Below are 20,661 nucleotides of genomic sequence, written 5' to 3' on the forward strand. Positions count from 1 at the left end.
CCAGAGCGACTCAATCGATAAAGCTGTTCAATGAGATGGGGGAAAAAGTTCGTGGTTTAAATCATCTGTGTTTTAGATTTGATCGAAAATTGTTTCATTTGATCTGTTATTTAGATCTGAAACGATGAAAAACTGCCAAACAAACTGATGCAGTCATACTATTAGGAAAAGGATTTTGATTTATTTTGAGTGAAAGGTTGAGTAATAGTGCTTATATATTTAAAATATAACCTTACGTTTTTCGCCTTTCGGAACCTAGATAGCTCTAAAGTCAATGATCATTATAAAATAGCAATAAAATAAAGTTTCGTTATAATTTGACAAGATAAATTAATACATGCCTAATAACAGCTCAGTTCCAAAAAATGCATCTCCCGTGTAAAACTCGTCCCTTTCATACGCATCATTCGGAAGGTCACGCCGCTCAACTCCAGGCGAAACCGATCCACCGTAGCGATTGTATGCCAAGAGATATAGATGTATTCATAATGACGATAATATGCACACGCATCCTAACAGTAGTGATAACACCCATAGACATAATTTCATGTAAATGTCAGCAACATCAACAGACTATAAATCATCAGCAAACAACAGCTTACGATGGCTGCACCCAAACCCCTCCGCCGGGGTAACGGCAGGGATCCGTCAAGCCAACCCGATCCGAACCCGAACGGTCCCCGGCTGCAGGATGCCGACCCGCTGTTCCGTATCCAGAGGGGAGGCTGCCGCGATGGGATGGGCGCCGGCATTTGGGTGTTTCGTGCCTTCTCCAGGCTACTACCGCCGGGGCCAGTTCCACCACTGTTGCCGTTTCCGGTGCCACCGTACACACCCGCACCGGAACCGTAGCCACCGAGTCCGGCACCGTTCGCACCGGGACCTCCCCGTGGGGGCACTAGTGGAGAAAGAGAGAGAGAGAGAGAGAGAAAGAGAAAAAAAAACATTTTTTTCGATTAGTTGTGTGCACGCAGGAAGTTTTATTTTGGGTCGTGTGTCATTTAAAAGCACAATTAATATTTATTCGATCAAATTTATGGGAGAGCATGTACTTTTCGTGCATGCATATCAGACGCTTTCCGCAGAATGTTGTACATATCAGGACATGACGGATGTCACGAATCGTTCACGCGATGGTGAGAGTGCTCGCGCAGGAGAAGGAAAATGAGGTGCTTTTTATGATGATGGTACATGAACCCAATTTCCAGAGCATTCAAATATATCTGCTTTATTATCGGTTGGTTTGATTCGCAGGGCTCCAAAATTATCTGCTAATTATAATTACGTAACAGAAGCTGGGAAAATGAATTACAAAACTGGCTGCAAATGCAGTGGTTCTCAAACTTTTTGGTCGAATATCAACATTGGATACATTATTCTGTCTACTACTCACCAAGTTTTAACTTGAGCTTCGAACGTAAAATAGAAAGAAACTGTAGATAAGACTGTTTTTCCAATCCTACAAAGTTCAATTGGAATGTTAATTCTAGATCCTATCAAGCCAGATCAAGTTTTTATTTCTCAATGAGTCTACTATGCTGTATTTCATCACATCCAGGGTACGGGAGACCGGGGCTAGTACGGACACGGGGTTAAGCCGGACAGCTCAAATATCTTCTACCCTAGCAATTATTTCAAACCATTTTTTTGGTTTTGTAAACGCGCTTACATGTTACAGACAGACGTCAGTTAGCTGGATTCAGTTTGGTGACAATCGTGTTCATGTCAAGAGATATACGTTTTTTACTGAATTTTATATACTTTACAGCCCCACGGTTCCTAAATATTGGCATTTTGGGTGGGTCACTTTATTGTGATTTGGTTGAAAAACTACTGCATGTTTTTCCAAGTCACAAATTGGGAATGGTAGCTGAAGGTTGAAGCTACACAACGATATGTACAAATCGGATGAAAACCTAGGTCTAAGGGTTTTTTTTTTCAATTTCTAAGAAGTGTCCGGATTAACCCCAAAGGGTGTCTGTTTTAGAACCGCAGTGTATAAATTATTGAATTTTGGGTTATTCAATTAATTGTGAACATGCTTTTCACTATAGAATGTATAGGTTGTTAAGTATCGTAACAATTCAAATCATAAAATTTTCTCATACATTTTTCCTTGGAAAACAATCAAATGTACAGTTTGCATATTGTTGAAACACCACGTGTACAATAAATTCAATTGTAGAATCGTAGAAACAATATATTGAATCGTTGGAAATGAAAACTATTTTGTCAAGATACAATAGAATGTATTGTAACCCATAGATCTAATTGTGAATCAATCGTTTATGCTGTGAAATCAATTGTTTCTATCATTACCCTAATTGGTTTGTTTGCAAGATCCTAAAGGAACGTGTTCATAAGCATTACAACAGTCTGCAGAAGAGAAAAATAACAATTCCTGAGCAATCGTATGTTGCAGTTCCGTACATTCCTGGGCTTAGTGAAAAATTAGAAAGGATTTTTAAAAAGTACAGCACAAAACTTGCATTTAGACCAAGAGATAAAATTAAAAATCAAGTTTTCACTAATCTAAAGGACCCGATCCCACCAGGAAAACAGACGAATGTAGTATACACGATCCCGTGTGGTGCTGATGACCGCAAGGTTTACATTGGACAAACAGGTAGAAAGCTAGAGACGAGAGTGGCGGAACACAAGAACGATACGAAGAAAAAAAAGACGCAAGAACTGGACTGTCTCAACACACACAACAAGAGGGACACCTTTTTGACTTTGCCAATACTCGGATACTGGATCGAATTGATAACCAGGAGAGCAGATTAACAGCAGAAATGTTTCACATAAAAATACTCGGAGAGGACAGAACGGTTAATGATTGTCCAATCGTCGGCAATGAGTGAGTGCGAAATAGAGTGAATGATGAGTGTGAAGTTTTGTAAATTGTAAGTCCATTGATCCAATTTGTGATTATTGAGTATGTAATATGTTTGTTTGATTTGTGAAATTGTAAATTGTATGTTATTACTGACGAAAAATATATGTTGTAGGCGTCCGACGATGGCTGAAGCATAGTAAGCCGAAACGTTATGCAGTACAAAAAACGGCATTAGAGTGTATTTATTTCTCACCGAAAAATATCGAAAAACAACAAAATCTAACGAAGTTGCGGTGACTAAATAGAAGACAAAGTCAGTCAATTTAGTTTCAATCACTAATATCATTTTACCAACTAATTGGAAATGTTTCTACGTGTTGATTTCAATATTTAAAGTCACGTGTTTTAAAATACATATTTTGGTTAATACCTAGCAGTTTCCTATTTTGCCTGATAATGTCATTCACCTCTTCGGACCAGCAAAACTATCTGACCTCATGTGCGGGGTTGGAAATCGAACCCCGGTGGGCTGCGTGGAATGCATCGACTTACCCATCACGCTATACCCGTCCCCTTCTTTGAGAACCAATGTCGTTAGGCTACGTATTTCGTTTCTTTTATTTCATCAGTCTGCTTTTTTGTTGGGTAATGTATCAAAGCTAAACCATGCAAAGTCTGGCTTGGGCATATGTGACTAAAACTGTGTATTTTTCTTTTCTAAAATTTGGTATAGGACTGAGACACGACTAGCTGCCAGTTTCGTACGATCCATAAGTTTTCGCAACTAATTTCACATCATCCCAAAAAACAGCTAACCGTCAGTAATTAAGATTTACAAATCACCTGATTTGTAAATTCCTTGGTGCAAATTTCCACACACTAACTAACAGGGATATCGACAAATCTCAACATAAAGTCATTCGTACAAACTCAAAAGTTTTTATCTTAATTTTATTGACCCCGTCGCAATTGCAATTTGACTTACGTGCTTAGAGTACTCTATGTCGTTTTCGACCTCGTCAAATATCAAGCCTACTGTTTAATTGTGACATTTGCTTCTCGGTTGTTAATATGGCATCGAATCAAGAGTAGCAACGTGTCAAAATTTTGCTCGCCCACCGCAAAAATCCAAACTACTCGCACGCAAAGTAGTTGAATTTGATGAATGCGGAAATACTAACTGTTATTAATGCAATAAAAGTATTCGGAGACTGAATCGGGAGGGGTTGAAATCGAACGTCAAATGTCGTAAAATTGTCGAAAAGTGTCCATCTGTTTCAAGCGGAAACCCAACTTCTCCATCCAAGTTCTCACAAGCAAGCAGGAAATGCCTTCTACAACCGTGCATTGTATAAAAAAAACTAGCAGGACTGTCGACTTACAAGTCTGTGATAACTCCAAATCGTGCGATAAACAAATCTAGTCGGTTTGTCGCGCAAGTTAGAGTACATGGTACAGGATGATGAAACCTACATCAAGACTTTCATTTTACAAATTTGAACAGGAATATTTACCGGCTGCTGGGAGAGGGATTTTCAAATACCTTGAACTACAAAAATAACGCATGTGGCGAACCATCTGTTCCAATTGATGAACGACATTTAAATCACGACCGAAATCATTGATCAAAAATTTATGTACCGGAGTGCGTGTACAAACTTTTGTTTTTTTTTCTTTTTCAAGTAACACTATTTTGGTCGGATTTGTCATCTCGGCATCATGGAATAGTATTCCACGAACAACAGAAATGAATCCTCCTTGCAAGACGCCAAAGCTGGCGACAAGCAGTTGTCAGCGCGTTGCAGTTCAAGGCAAACTGACAAGATGCAGTTCTTCTGGCGAGGGAAGTTACCAAGAATGCAATACAAAACTTACTGGAAACAGTCAAACGAAACACCCAGATAATCGCCTTTGTTAAGAAGAAAGCTTGAATTAATATTTTTTCTGTACTCTGTATGAACTGAACTTGGATCACAGACATGACTCTGGTTTGACCAACTAATAATCATAACACTTTTATGTTTATAAATGCTTGTGAATCTCATACGATTTTAATGATTCTCTATTAACATCATATTTGCAAATAATATGTTGGCTTGATCCTGGACGGGATTTAGCAATGATTCCATGACAAATTGTTTACATGTCTATGTAAACTTGTCATGAATACAATTGCTCAAATAGATTTTTGTCGTGAATACGACTTACTTCACTATGGGACGCCTTTTGAAAATTTACCCTATACAAGAATGGGTAGAACCTAATCGCGGATATCTATGGTTATACTTAACGCAGCAACATAATTTTTTCTTCATATAATCGGATATATGGTCAGAAATTTATGATGAAATTTTCGGTAGTATGAGATAACAGTCACGTACCCAGAGGGGGGGCCGAGGGGCCCTGGCCCCTCCCGAAATCAAAAACAGATATATAAGTGTTACAGAAATAACAAGACAATAAACGTAATGAAATGTAATGAAATGTAATACAATATCAGTTCCAGTGGAAAAGTTTAAAGTGGCCGTTAAAAACACCCGTAAAAGGTAGATCGAGAATTAGGTACATAAGCAATCTTCAGTAACATTATTTTTTTTCATTGGGCCCCTTCCGAGATGAAATCCTGGGTACGGGCCTGTGAGATAACAACACATAATTCAAAATCGAAGTTTTCTTAAATGTTTAGTATGTACGAGCATTAAGGTGAAATTCAATACCAAAGTAAGGCGCACAAAATTTCAACCGCATGAATTGAACGAATCATCGCACAAAGCGTATCGTGCAAAAACGACACATCGAAATACAGAATATTTTCAGCGGTTGAGTCTAGTGCGCTTATGGCATATTTGGTCACTAACTATGATCAATTTGTTACTAAATTGCAAAACCAAAATTGTTTTCTCGCGAAGTTGTTCATTGTTACAAATCTAAACCTTTGTCATTATTTCATTCATCTGATTCCAACTACTATCATATTATGAAAGAGCTAAATAATATTCAAACATGATCTTTTTCATATGGAAGTACAACTGGTTTGTGAGATGTTCAATACAAATATCTAGTTTTTGAAGTGCGTATTATATCAGTATATAAGTGAATAATATTTGTGTGAAGTGAATAATACTTTAGAAGTAATTTTAGAACACTTTTGTCCTCGCTAGGCGAGTAGATATCAATAATTTATATTTAGGAGTATTTAAATTCGAGGATATTCTTCCATATCGCAATACAATTTATATGTATTTTCGAGACGGGTTTGACAAGTAAGTTATTGAAATTAATTAATTTCATATTAATCCCCAACTCAAATTTAGAAATCCGATTTGTTGTGGATTTTTTCAATTTATGAATGAATTTTAACTTTGCTTTTTTTATTCAATCTGCATTGTCCCCGTAATTTTTTGCGTAATTATAATTGTAATATTACAATCAAGCAAGTTTGAAGCATTGAAAGTTTGCTAAATTTACACAATCAATCCACTAGTTCGTTCGATTATCGATATTTGAATGCGTGGAAAAAGCTAATCAGTTTTATTCGTATTCACGGCATGTCATGTTATGTCTCTGACATTACCCTCCCGCCTTTTTTTCTAATGGGAAAATCAACTATCTGAGACATATTGTCCACCTGTTGACCACTTAGAGATTACTGTCCACCAAAAATAAGCTAGTGCCCACAGCTGGGTAACAAGAAAGCCGTTTGGGTATCACTGATTCAGTGTTAGCCGAAACGTATTAGTATACAATGAGACACCATAACAGTCCATAACCATAACAAAAGATATGCAAGTAATGAGTCCAAAATTGAAATGGAGAGAGAAAAACATTATTTCAGTTTATGCTTAGTTATCTTATAAAAGACATTTGAATAGTAACAAAATTAGTTTTTTTTTTTCAATTTAATGTACCGATGAAAAACCGGAGGCGTATAGCAAATAGCAATAGAAATGAAACTGTGTTCGAACGATTGTCTGTTGGTTTCAACCTTACGTGAGCCATAATCCTTCTCGCTGAGAATGTAGGGATTGGCTTGAAATTTCACGCCCGGAAGTACTAAATAATTGATGTTGAAACTAACTTTAAAGTTTTTATTGGACACTATTTGATTGTTTCGCTACATATAAAGGCTGATTTTCAAGAGGTTTTTGATTTTCAAAAAAACCTGTTTTAATCCACCTAGTGGTGTAATGATGCCTTTCTCATATCTCACATATTCTCATATATAAATGTAATGTATTCTATAAAAAATACAGTTTATTGGAAAAACAAAAAAAGATTGATCACAAACTAGTTTAACCTACAGAGTGAAACAGTATTCAGGTCGGTTAGGCCATCTCTGAAGAAACGAGAAGAGGTACTTCCGAAACCAGAATCTGGGAACCGAAGTTGGTTCGAGAAAAGTGACTGGGATCCATTATTGAGTCTATGGCTACAATCTTCGGTCATTCATCAAAAACCCAAGAGCAAGGAAAGTCAAATTAATGTTTCGCCGTCTACTGACAATGACTACCGATTGGAATAGTTTTGAGGCAAGTTTAGAAATCAGTTTACTTTTTATTTCCGTTGCTTCCGGAATCAAAAACCGCGAACCAGCATAGCTGCAATCGGGTTGTTTGGTTGTCGATTTACAATGGCTACCAATTGGAATAGTTTCGAGGCCAGATCAGAATTATTTTTTACAAGTATTGTTTCGCCGCTTCAAGTGACGGTATCCAATTTTTAACACACTTCACCCTATAATTCCGGAACCAAAAATCGGATCCGGATGAAATTTGGAAGTTTTGTATGAGACCATGAGACCTTTCATTTGGATCTAAGTTTGTGAAATCGGTCACGCTATCTCTGAGAAAAGTGAGGAAGTAATTTTAAATAAGAATTTTTTCACTAATCACAATGTAAATCCGGAACCGGAAGTCGAATGAAAATAAAATTCAGGAACTTTGTATAGAAAAATTGTATCTTTCATTTGAATCTAAGTTTGAAAGAATCGATTCAGCTATTTTTGAGATAAGTGAATGCACTTATTTTATTTTTTTTTGCCCGTATCACTCTGAAATTCCGGAACCGGAAGTCGGTTTCGAATAAAATTCAGGAACTTTATGTGGGTTTATAAGAACTTTCATTTAAATTTAAGTTCATGAAAATCGGTTCAGCCATCCCCGAGAAAAGTGAGTGTAAAAAAATGGTACATACATACATTCTCACACACATACACAAATACAGACATAAATGTACTTTAGAACCCTCAAATTTGCTCTGAGTGAAACTGTCATCCAATGAACACGCACACACACAAAACTAGATTTATGAAAGAATTTAATTGACAATAATGTTTTAAAGAAAATGTTTGAAAGCAATATTAAGAGTGTTTGCATGCTTTTATTCTAGTACGCATTATTTTATTTTTAGTCCAGTTGTTAGTTAGTCTGGGTAAAAAGTTTTATAGAAGCTTTAAAAACTATGAAATTACTTGTCAAAAGAGACATTTATTATAGTCGTCATGAAACAGGTAGTGATTGAAAAATCAATTACAAAACTCCTATAAATTACAATCAAAATCATTAGGCATTCGAACTGTTACTTGGGATATGATAGCAATAAATTTCTGTTGAAAAAACGTGATTAATCCACCTAGCAGTGAGATGATACCTTTTTTTATCAATCCACAGTTTTCATTACATTATTTTAATGACCGTCGTTTTAAGCGACAATTTGAGATTGTAATCACTCATTACTCTGTAATGTCGAAACTGCAAATACAATCGAATTTAAATCTAGAAGTGTGATAATCGATTAAACATGCCATGATATGTAAGTTCCTCTTTAGAGTTTACGGTAATTTAAGGTACTTCCAGAGCCGATATTCAGGAACCAGCATAACCCAAACCGATTCGTATGGCCATATGACGAATAAATAACAACAGTTTTGAGTACAACTTTGAAGCTTAATTGGATAAAATTCATTAATTTTTGTATGTATGTATAAAACTAATTAATTTTGTATATGAGTTTAATTCAATTTGAATTTTTGTTTCTGAAATTTGATTAGGCTTTTTTGAGAAAACGATTGAGCTTTGAGAAACGATTTTATACTGGAACCGGAATTCTAAAATCGATATGGCCGAAGTCAGATAAATTCACCTGAATAGCTGTATAGTTTGCATTTGTTTCAAAATATTTGAAAATCAGTGAAGACATCTTTGAGAAATCATAGCACGAATTAAATTTTTAGGTGCCTTCTGAATCGTCAACTGAATACCACCAAAACTGAAAAAGGTTAATTTTTTTATCGACTATCCAAACTTTTCATTTGCATCTTAGATGATTCTTAGATTTCATTTGAATCTTAGATCGGTTCAGCCATCTACGAGAAGAATGAGTTACACAATTTTGATTTCGTTTCACATATCATCCTGTAGTTCCGGAACCAGAGGTCGGAACCAAACATAATTCAGGAACTTTGTTTGGGAGCATACGAATTTTCGTATGAATCTGAATTTGTAGAAAAAAAATTTTCAGAAAAAAATGAGTGAAAAATTGTGCTGATCTCGACAAACTGATTCGAATGGTATATGGATGTTATGTTCTTCCAGCCTTTATTGCTGTAAGTAGTTTAAAACAATATAATTAAAAAAAAATCTGCCATCATCTGGTTTATATATGTCATATTCGAACGATTATGTTGCCAAAAACGAGCCGTGCTAAAATCGGTCCGAGGCAAATTGTCATGAAAAAGGATGCTGTACACAGTCTTTTTGGTACTTAGAAACAATTGTATGTAACAGAATAAAAATTGTGTTTTCCGTTGCTCCCAAGCATTGCTTTGTCATACAGCGCTCAAAACTCCTACTGCTGGAATAGGGGGAAAAGTCGTTTACACAAAAATTTCGATATCTCCGTTAAAAATGGACGGATTTTAACAATCTATGGCTTGTTGAATAGGTATTATCGTGCGGAATCTAAGTCTGAAAACATATTCTGTTTTCAAGGTCAATTGTGACAGATACTGTCAAAAAACTGAAAATTTTGACATAAAACTTCGAATAACTCAAAAAGTAAACATCCGATCTCAAAACCATTCAATAGCGTTTTGGGTGACGGGGAGACCTTTCATTTGCGACTAGTTTGATCAAAATCGGTCCAGCCATCTCTGAGATCTCGACCTTTTAGTTGACAACACACATACAGACACACACCCATACACACACACAGACATTTGCTCAGTTCGTCGAGCTGAATCGATTGGTATATGACATTCGGCCCTCCGGGCCTCGGAGCTGTACGGAGCTTCTTATTTCCGGAAAGGAAAATTAATTAGAATATTCGCACTATAATTTCTACTTCGAATCAATACTTTCAACTTCAAATTATCATGATTAGATTACCGTATCAACAAACAGTCATTTGATTAATTTTGATAACGCAAATCTATTTAAAAACTTAATGTCAACTAAACGCAACCGAATAGTATCGATACCAAGTCTAAAAATATTTTTTAATCAACCTAGTGGTGTAATGATGCCTTTTTCATATTACTTATTTTTTGAAAAATATAACTAAAAGATTCTGTCAAGGAATTTTTTTTCATTATTGAATGAAATAAGAAACTTTTTTGTGTAGGAAATAACACAACCTTTTTAATTTGTAAACAGTTATGTCAAGTTAATAAGTTTGAAATGATTAAACTCACTTTACTCTATAGTTCTGGAACCGGAAGTCGCACCAGGATGAAACTAAACAGCAACAGTAACTTTTATTTGAGCCTGTTTGTGGAAATCGATCAAATCATCTCTGAGAGAACTGAGTGAGTCTCATTTCAGAGTTTTTGATCACTATTTCCGGTACTTCTGGAACCGGGAACTTGGAACCGGTATAGCCGAAGTCGGTTCGTTTAGTAAGTAACTATTATAGCCTACAAATTAAATCAGTTTTGTGTCAAATCTAGAAGACTTTTATTATCTTTTGTATTGTCGTTCTAAATGATGGTGTGCAATTTTAACACACTTCACCATATGAAAGCATGAAGAAATTCAATTGCAACCTATGGGACTAAGAGATTTTTTATTTTATGAAGGACATTACTTGACACATAATCACACATATACACATACATTGCTCAGCTCGACGAGTTGTTAAGTTGCATAATCTTTTTATATAAGAAAGTCGATAAGTGTACTTTTATAGAAAAGTATCGTTGTCATGAGTTTGTAATAAATCCAACAAGTAGGTACAAATTGAATAAAAGATATACAAATTTACACTTTTTTTCACCCGAAAAATATAGATTTAAACGTGGCAACCCTGCACGCTATACGAAATTGAACAAAGCACGCTGCGAACGGAGCAAAGCCGCATGTACCGACGCGTCATGCGTCATTTTGAATGACGATATAAATATTTTGACACTTATCGGCCTATAATTTCGGAACCGGAAGTCGAATCTGGATGAAATTGAACAGTATAATTAAAGACAATGAGAGCTTCATGATTCGTGAAAATCGGTTAAACTGTTGCTGAGAAATCGAAGTGAATTCCGTTTTTGGAGCTTTTCTTCTTTTCTTTATCGGTGCTTTCTGGAACGGAAAACAGAGATTAGTAGTCCCAACGTAGTTTTATATATTCACTAACTAACAAAATCTGCCAACTAGATGAATTCAGCAGTAAGTTTTATAAAAATGTTGAGGTGCACATTTCGGCATCGCTTGTGAAAAAATAGTCATCAAATAGAAAATTTTCACTAATCGCACTGTATTACCGGAACCGGAAATCGAATGTGGATCAAATTTTCGGGGACTTTTTAAAGAATTTCAAGACCAAAATTACTAATGATCTACAATCAAAAAGTTCAATCAATCGTCAGACTTTTGAATCCGTAATTATACGAGAGTCTGTTTAGATTGATCTTGATTAGGAATCAACACCGAACATCGTTTGTCTCGATTTGTATTTGTTTTGTAGCCGACGAAATTACATCAATAGCCCAAATGTATGCAATTATATGTTTGTACATACTTGCGATACAGATATCGATATTTCAGCTTCTCTTCGCCAAGCTTGTGTTCAAGTTTTGTATGCAAACAGTTATTTTTATAGAGTTACGTTTCTCTACCATTCTGCGATTTTGGTTGAAGCCAAAAACGTTTTCTCATTATCAATCGAGTTCATCTTATATAAATTAGAAATTAATCTTAAGCACTCAAAATTTATCCTGGGGTAGTTGTCAATTTCTCAGGCAAAACGACATAACATGGAATTTTATCCGAGCTTGCATGACACAAGATCAGAGCATATCAATTAAAGCTTCAAATCGTTTATGGCACTTTCTTGATGTCTATCAACAACCTACCTCTAGCATGCTACACGTAGGACTGAAACGTTAGCTATAATTTCGCTTATATTTATAGATTCGCGTGCTTCCAACAGCTTCGCTTTTGCATTCATTGACCATTCAAAGCGATGCTTTCCCTTTGATATATTGCTTACTCCTTCAAAACCGTCGTCTATGGCAGGGAAATCCGGTATGCCGGAGATTTTTGGCAGACAAAATAGGACACTGCTCGCTACTAATCAAAAATTCAATCATATATAATTGAAAATACGTGCCTTGATACATTAAAATCGAAACTTAAAAATATTTCCAATCAAATGATGAAATAATATTAATAATTGATACAAAATAAACTAAGCTGTAAGTGTTTAAACCTGACCACATTTCTACATGTAGTTTTCCTTGAGTTTCTAACTTGCACCCCTATATAGAAAATAAAGATGTGTTCCACATCAAAAAATTCCCGAGAAAATTGAGTGCGATTTTTTTCATAAATTTGCACATATTTCCTAGTAATTCCGAAACCGGAAGTAGTATCCAAATGAAATTCAAGAAAATTGTATGAGGCCATAGGACCTTTCATTTGAATCTGAGTTTGTGAAAATCGATTCAGACATTATTTGTCACATACACACATACATACACACACATACGCACACATACATTTTGTGATCTCGACGAACTGAGTCGAATGGTATATGGCACCGGGCCCTTCGAGCTTCGGTTGTAAAGTCGGTTTTCACAGCGATTGCGTAGCCTTTCTATATGAGAAAGGTAAAAAATAGTTACATGTTTTCCGATTAGGATCCTTTTACATATTAGTCGAATCAAAATTAAATAAAATCATTCAGGCGTATTAAAATATTAATTTCAAAATGTATATCGAATGGTTCAATGTCATGCTTCTAGGCATTTCCAATGACCATTATTGGTACTTTGATTCCACAAACCAATTGGAGTTTGGTCGGGAGGCGATTAAGAACAATAAAAAAAATGCATTCGAACGCCATGTTGGTGAAGTAAAAGTTGGAATATGACTACTGCATGGCATTATCTGCGGTATGCGGTATGTGAAGAACAACACCCCCAGCGAAGCAAAACAAAAAATGTCAATGTTCAATCGCAACAGAACCTGGTAATCGTATCAATTAATTTATTGCGTTCCCGTTGACCTGTTCGTTGTCAAACCAATGCACGCCGTTTTCCACACTGGTGCTGCTTTTTCCCCGGTGCAATGAAAATTAATTGAGCCTTCAGTTCGGGAGTGATTTTAAATTAATAATCTATGGTTTTTACTCGTCGATTGAAATCAGAACCCATCGGCTTTAGTCCACTGTCCCCAATTCAATAATGTCTCCCTCCCTTTGGGAGTGAGTTCGAAACACCAACCGGTATGAAACACTGATCGCCTGGGACAATTACGCTAGTAGTGCCAACAAAATGCATTATTTGGTGTATTTTCGAAGGCCATTATTCTGTGCGATGCTTGTGGTTGGGGCATTTTATGCGCCCGGAAGCCAAAATAACTGGTTCCCGCGGTGGAACTGTTGGTGGTCATGTGTCTGAGGTCAATAACCAATCAGAGCACTGTATTATGATGTGGTGATTTAAACAGAATTATCGTGGTCACGCGAACGGAACGCATTCATTAAGCTTGATTTAAAATGGCGCAAATCTTCATAACTCACGGGAAAGAGTTTTATCACACAGTATTAATCAAAACAATGATGCATAGGGCTTCAGTTTAACCTAACAGATATATCGATGGATTCAGGTGTCTATCTGATATATCGCAATGTACAAAACGAGCATACACTGTTGAACTTTTCCCCCTTTTTCGTATTCCAAGTAGCTGTCCACTTTGTTGAGCAACTTTTTCATAAACTAAGAATCAATTTTAGTTCCATTGATTAAACTTTCCAGATTGATACATAATCCTCAGAATCAGAATACCAGATTGGCTAGTTGACTTTATAATCTAGTCAGCATGAAAGCATTTGCTTTGGTGTGTTTAACGGAAAATTTTTGACCAAGCGAAAAATTGACAAATGCAACTTCATTACAGGATTTTTGTTCATGTGTTGTTCGATCTCGCTAAGGAGGAAAAGAAATCTACCCGACGTTTCGATTACTGGCTCTGATCTCTATCAAAAGAAATTTTAGAACGTTTGTCGTCCGGAGATCGTTTGTACACGATAGGTTATTTGCATTCTAAAACTAGACTCTAATACAATACTCCATTACATTTTCGGTCGGTTTATCATATCTAAGAATGTCTTTCGTCCAAATGGATTTCATTGAAATGGTAAAAATCATATTAAGGGAAACGTGCCATCGTTCTGATTTCTCATTCGGATGCTTCTGAAATCAAAATTCAAAAGTCGACAGTAATCAAAGTGAATCTGTTTCTACCTTCAACTAACAAGATTTAAAAATATGTGTAAAGGGTGATTTTTAAGAGGTTATGAAATTTTAAATTAGTGTATGGGATGTGACACCGTCTTGTTGAATGTCGACAACGTCAAATTCTTTTATTTTGGGAAAAAAATGTTGTCAATCATCACACGGTAGCTCTCCCCATACATAGTAACGTTGCGCCCATCGTCGCCTTTGAAGAAGTACGGCCCGATGATGCCACCGACCCATAATCCACACCAAACAGTGACTTTTTTGGGATGCATTGGTAGCTCTTGCTATGCTTCTGGCAGGTCTTCACTTCAGATGCGGGAATTTTACTTGTTGACGTATTCATTCAACCAGAAATGAGCTTCGACGCTGAACACAATTTTTGGATAGAAAAGTAAATTTCTTAATATCTTAACCGAGCATGAATTCTGATTGTAAAATTCAATGATTTGCAAGCGTTGTTCATTCGTAAGTCGATTTACTCAACTGAACAAGTTTGACAATGACACTAAACACGATTCACGCGTTATCTGTCAAAAAAAGTGTTACCAAAAAGACACCAGCAAAAAATATCACCCTTTACTTTTAAGATCAATTGAGTTATGGCATAGATTAACAGCAGACAAGGTGGTCTAGCCAGAAAAGGCTTTCGATGAAACTTTGAACACGTATTCAGCTCGGCAATCCGCAAACTTTACATAGAACCGACTCAAGACTTATCCAATTGTTGCATGCAATTTTATCTTTATCAGCTTCCAGTTTATCGTGCAACAACATTGCTCAAGAAGAAGTTGTAGGACGCTGAAAAAAAGTTAAATGAACCTTTTTTTGTTGAACAACCTTTATTAGCGCGGTTAGTGGAATGAAATAAAACACTTTTAAGGAATTTCATTTTTTTAGAGCGATTCGGAAAATTTGAATTAAAACGAACAAACAACTTCATTTTTACGTAATAGTTTCGAATCCGAACTTGCCAATAAAACCAACATTCGACGTCGATGAGATAAAAGTAGGTACACCGAGAAAAAGCTGAGAAATCAGGAAATCAGCTGAAAAAACGGAATTAAAGAAAACAGTGGCCTCAACTTTTTCGCCATATTTTTCTCTTAAACTAGGATACAAATGATTCTACAACCCAAGAGCAATACATTTCGTTACAATTTGCTTTCTTCTACAAGTTATCGTTCTCGAGACATTAAAACATGAAATTCAATGTCTTAAGATTTTCCTTGAATCGCCTAATTTTAGCAAAAGATCATTATATTTTTCGTTTGGACCATCAATTCTGGTATGTAAAAACTTCTGGTATGTGCATACTGTAATTTAATGGTGTAATTTTATTTCTTCCAGTTCCTCGATCAAAATCTCTTGAACTGTAATTTAAAAAATCTGTTTTAATCCACCTAGTGGTGTAATGATGCCTTTCTCATATATAATACTGTGGTATTCTATTCAAAAATTTTCTCTTCGATTTTTGAAAGAAACCAAGAGATTGTTTGTGCATTAACTAGTATATGTTAACATACAGAATAAAACAGTGCTTTGATTGCGTACGTCATCCTTAAGAAAACGAAGTGAGTTCACTTCCAAGTAGCAAATGTAACTTATTGAACTTTGAAGATGTTTTACAATTGATTTAGAAATGTTATTTATGTTAGATATGTTTAGAAATATAAATTAAAATTGGTTGTGCAACGTATCACTGTTAAGTTTCACAATACTACCGAAAAAATCACTGTAGAACAACTTTAAGTACATCTAAAACAATTGTGCAGTAAATCACCAACTTGTTAATATTTCACTGGAAGCTCTACAAAAAATTTTACATCATGTATAACGGAAGTAACTATAACAATTGTGCAACTTATCAAAAACTATCCAAACGGCTGTCATAATTGTACCGGGCACAATATACGTCGAAATTGCTATAAATCTCTTGTGGAAGAAAAAATAGTGAAATGATTGATGCTCTCCGCAAGCAAAAAATGCTAAGCCGAATTGATAACCTTACTGTAAAAAATATATTTCTGCAGAGTCCGCATTGTTTTTGCTGCCTCATGAATTTTTAGATCAGTGTGCGCAGTTTTCTTCAGTTTTAGAAAAACATTGATACAAAATTCAAAACTTGCAAAAAAGTTGTGCAAGATTTATCTGTTTAAATTGAACGTAAAACTTGCAGACATGAGATTATTATCATAAAAGTTGCAGGAATACAGCGTTATATACGCAATGAAAACAAAAATAAATCAGATAATTTGTATTCGGTTTTCATCTCGCGAAAAAAAATAAGCAGACCTGACATCACTTTTCAAAGATATTGAACGAAAAGTTAATTTCAACATAGTTACTCCCATAGTTCTATATTACCGCTTGTGCAACTTGTTTTTGCAGCTCATGCACACGGACTTGCCAAAAAATAATACCTACAGTGCGTATCACAAAAGATAAATGACTACACCGTATTGTTGTTTAATTCAACTAGAAGATTAAAACTGATAAAAAACAAAACGTGGAGAATTTCTTTCCGAAATATTAACATGTTAATGTTTCCTGTTATTTAGATAATATATGTCATTACGTTGGGTGAACCATTTTCTATTCAACTCACTGTTACAATCGATGCCATATTGAAAAATATTCAAGAAAAAATCATTTCGAGATTTTCCAGGTTTAATTACACATTAGTTTGATCAAAGAAGAATTGAAGAATATTTGGATACACGTATTTTAAACACCATGCAGATGATTCTCATTAAAAATAATAGACTGTTATTTTCACAGAAATTGGTTTAGAATCATCAAAACACGTTAATTTAAAGGCACTTGAATACATGCGTACGAATACATGTTTCACCATTAAAATGCAGTTCGTTGTCGATTTTCCATTTACAGAAACACAAAAGATTAATTCTACAATATGTGCATTATCATTTTTCATGTGCAGATTATTTTACAAGATCCATGTTTGTGTTGAGAGCAGTTGTATTGAAAATCAAATATGAAACTTATTCATTAGAAATTATGTTTTTTATGTTTTTGTAAACGTCGTTCCATTTCTTGTTTACACTACGTAGTAGATTGGACTAGTTTCACAATTGTTTTCTCGCTGATTTTATTACTGCTTTTTTGATGGGATTGACGCATGAGTTTTTGTGGCAGTTGCACAATCGTTGTGAATAAATGTTCGTAATAACGGATGAACTTGAAAGTATGTTGCACAACACAGAAAAATTGCGCTTTTTCCATAACACAACAGTTACTAGAATAGTGATATAAACTAACTTGATAAATTGCACAATCAGTAGAAATATACAGGACAGCAACTTAACGTGCTACTTGGGCTATTATATGCACTTCCGGCACCGGAACCCGAAAACCGGTATAATCAAAGTCGGTTCGTACGGCCACCAACTAACATGACATACAAACTTTACTAGTACGCACTCTAAATTACGATTTAAATGTTTGTTGCATCCGAAAATATGCAGTATTTTTTCAAGACCTTTCAATCGACCCTAAGATTGGGAATAACGGTTTAGAGTCCAGTTTATAACATTTTTTACGGCTTTTGTTCCGCCAGTTTAAGTGCCGGTGTACAACATTGAACACACTTTGCCCTATAACTCCGGAACCGGACCGGAAGACCTTTTATTTGAATCTAAGTTTGTGGAAATCGGTCAAACCATCGCTGAGAAAAGTGAGTGAGATCCATTTTGGTATATATGACCATTATTTCCGGTACTTCCGGAACCGGGGACCAGGATAGCCGGAATCGGTTTTTTTAGTTGCCTACTGATAATGACTATCGATTTGTGTAGTTTTGAGACCAGTTTTGAATTTTTTTTACATGTTTTGTTTCGCCGGTTTAAGTGACAGTGTACAATATTGAACACACTTTACCCTATAACTCCGGAACCGGAAGTCGGATCCGGATAAAATTCAGGAATTCCATATGGGACCACGAGACCTTTCATTTGAATCTAAGTTTGTCAAAATCGGTTCCTCCATCTCCGAGAAAACCTAGTGATATTATTTGACACATACACACACGCACATTGAGACATTGCTCAGCTCGATGAACTGAGTCGAATGGTATATGACACTTGGCCCTCCGGGTCAGTTTTCACTAGTCAGTTTTTCAAGTGATTGCATAACCTTTCTATATGAGAAAGCAAATAGCCATTTCAACTAACATTTTATTATTATTAAGCAAATGAGAATTAAAAATCTAAATTAGCAAAAGTAAGATTTTGTTAATTGTCTCAAGAAAAAAACTAACTAAAATCAGATCAGAAAATCAACTAAATTGATTTCAGTCTTTCAGTGTAGCAAAAATTTATCGCAGAGACGTGACTCGAACCCGTAGCTTTTTTTCCTAACCGGGGTAATCGTTTTGCCAATTAAACTACCCAGAAAAGAGCTTAGGAGGATGCTACGGGTGCGAGTCCTGTTTCTGCGATAACTTTTATCGTAGTTCTCATTATATATATATATATATATATATATATATATATATATATATATATATATATATATATATATATATATATATATATATATATATATATATATATATATATATATATATATATATATATATATATATATATATGTTACGAAATACCGGATCCGGAACAGCAACGTCAACAGTAAAGAACCCATAGTTCAACATAGCGACAGCCGAGAGTCCGCCGACCAACGCAGCAAGGAAAATGCTGACACGGGGTAAACCCGGCATAGCAACCGTTCCAGCCGCCAACCACACGACATCGAAGACAACGTGGCCGATCGACGATATCGAACTTTGCTGAATTGTCAAATCCAAATTAACAAAAGGTTTAGCGATAGGAATTTTTAGTCAGTCTTGAGTGAGATACGTAAGCGAATCCATGTAACCGAAAATTAAGTGAAATAAAGTTTTTTTTATTCAAACCGCGATAGTACACGGCATAATTTATATATATATATATATATATATATATATATATATATATATATATATATATATATATATATATATATATATATATATATATATATATATATATATATATATATATATATATATATATATATATATATATATATGTATATATACCTTATGATAAAAAAAGAACTGGAATTTTCATTTTAAAATTCCCGCGCTTGTCCAATCGGTTAACTTTTATTCTCTCAACGTTGACAACACTTTTATACACATTTTGTCAAATTTTGACGCATATCGTACGAGTAGTTTTTGTTCGGCGTCGATAAAAGAAGTTGAAAAATTTTCGTGTGGCGATTTTTATAATGAATGAAAATTTAGAACAACGTGCGTGCATCAAATTTTGTGTTGCAAATGGATTTAAGTGTTCCGAAACGTAAAAAATGTTCGAAAAGGCCTTTGGTGAATCGTGTCTAGGAAAAACACAGGCATACGAGTGGTATAAACGCTTCAAAGGTGGTCGTACAAGCTTGGATCATGATGAGATCCCTGGCCGCCCAACAACATCTGTTACTGAAGAAAACATTGAATCGGCGAAGCAAATCGTGTTGCAAAATCGTTCTGTACCGATTAGAGAGATTGCTGTGTTGTTGGGCATCTCTTATGGATCAGCCGAACACATTTTAACTGATGTTTAGGGTTAGAAACGCGTCGCTTCTCGGCTGGTGCCAAAAAGCTGAATTTCATTCAAAAACAGCGTCGTGTTGATGTGGCCAAAGAGATGATTTCCAACGCAGATAGTGACCCCACATTCATCGAATGCATCATAACTGATGATGAGGTGTGGATCTATGAATATGACGTCGAAACCGCACAACAATCGACCGAATGGCGCTTCGAAGGCGAGCCGTTGTTCTAAATTTTCATCCATTATAAAAATCGCCACACGAAAATTTTTCAACTTCTTTGTATAGACGCCAAACAAAAATAAATCGTACGATATGCGAGAAAATTTGACAGAATGTGTATAAAAGTGTTGCCAACGTTGAGAGAATAAATGTTTACCGATTGGACAAGCGCGGGAATTTTCAAATGAAAATTCCGGTTCTTTTTTGATCATAAGGTATATATATCAAATGAACTTTTGGAACCGAAGGTTTGACA

General features: G+C 35.4%; 1 protein-coding gene across 7 annotated transcripts in view; it reads right to left on the reverse strand.

The window, feature by feature from the left end:
- Positions 1-347: 347 nt before the first annotated feature.
- The window catches only part of LOC131429807 (protein amalgam), a 274,623-nt gene continuing 254,309 nt past the window's right edge, over positions 348-20,661 (reverse strand). For all 7 annotated transcript variants that reach the window (XM_058594185.1, XM_058594187.1, XM_058594189.1 and 4 more), the window contains one exon: positions 348-898. In XM_058594185.1, coding sequence (XP_058450168.1) covers positions 546-898 — 353 coding nt within the window. In that variant the 3' untranslated portion in view covers positions 348-545. The remainder of the gene's footprint in view (positions 899-20,661) is intronic.

This window comes from Malaya genurostris, chromosome 2, assembly GCF_030247185.1.
Source record: "Malaya genurostris strain Urasoe2022 chromosome 2, Malgen_1.1, whole genome shotgun sequence".
Classification (NCBI taxonomy): domain Eukaryota; kingdom Metazoa; phylum Arthropoda; class Insecta; order Diptera; family Culicidae; genus Malaya; species Malaya genurostris.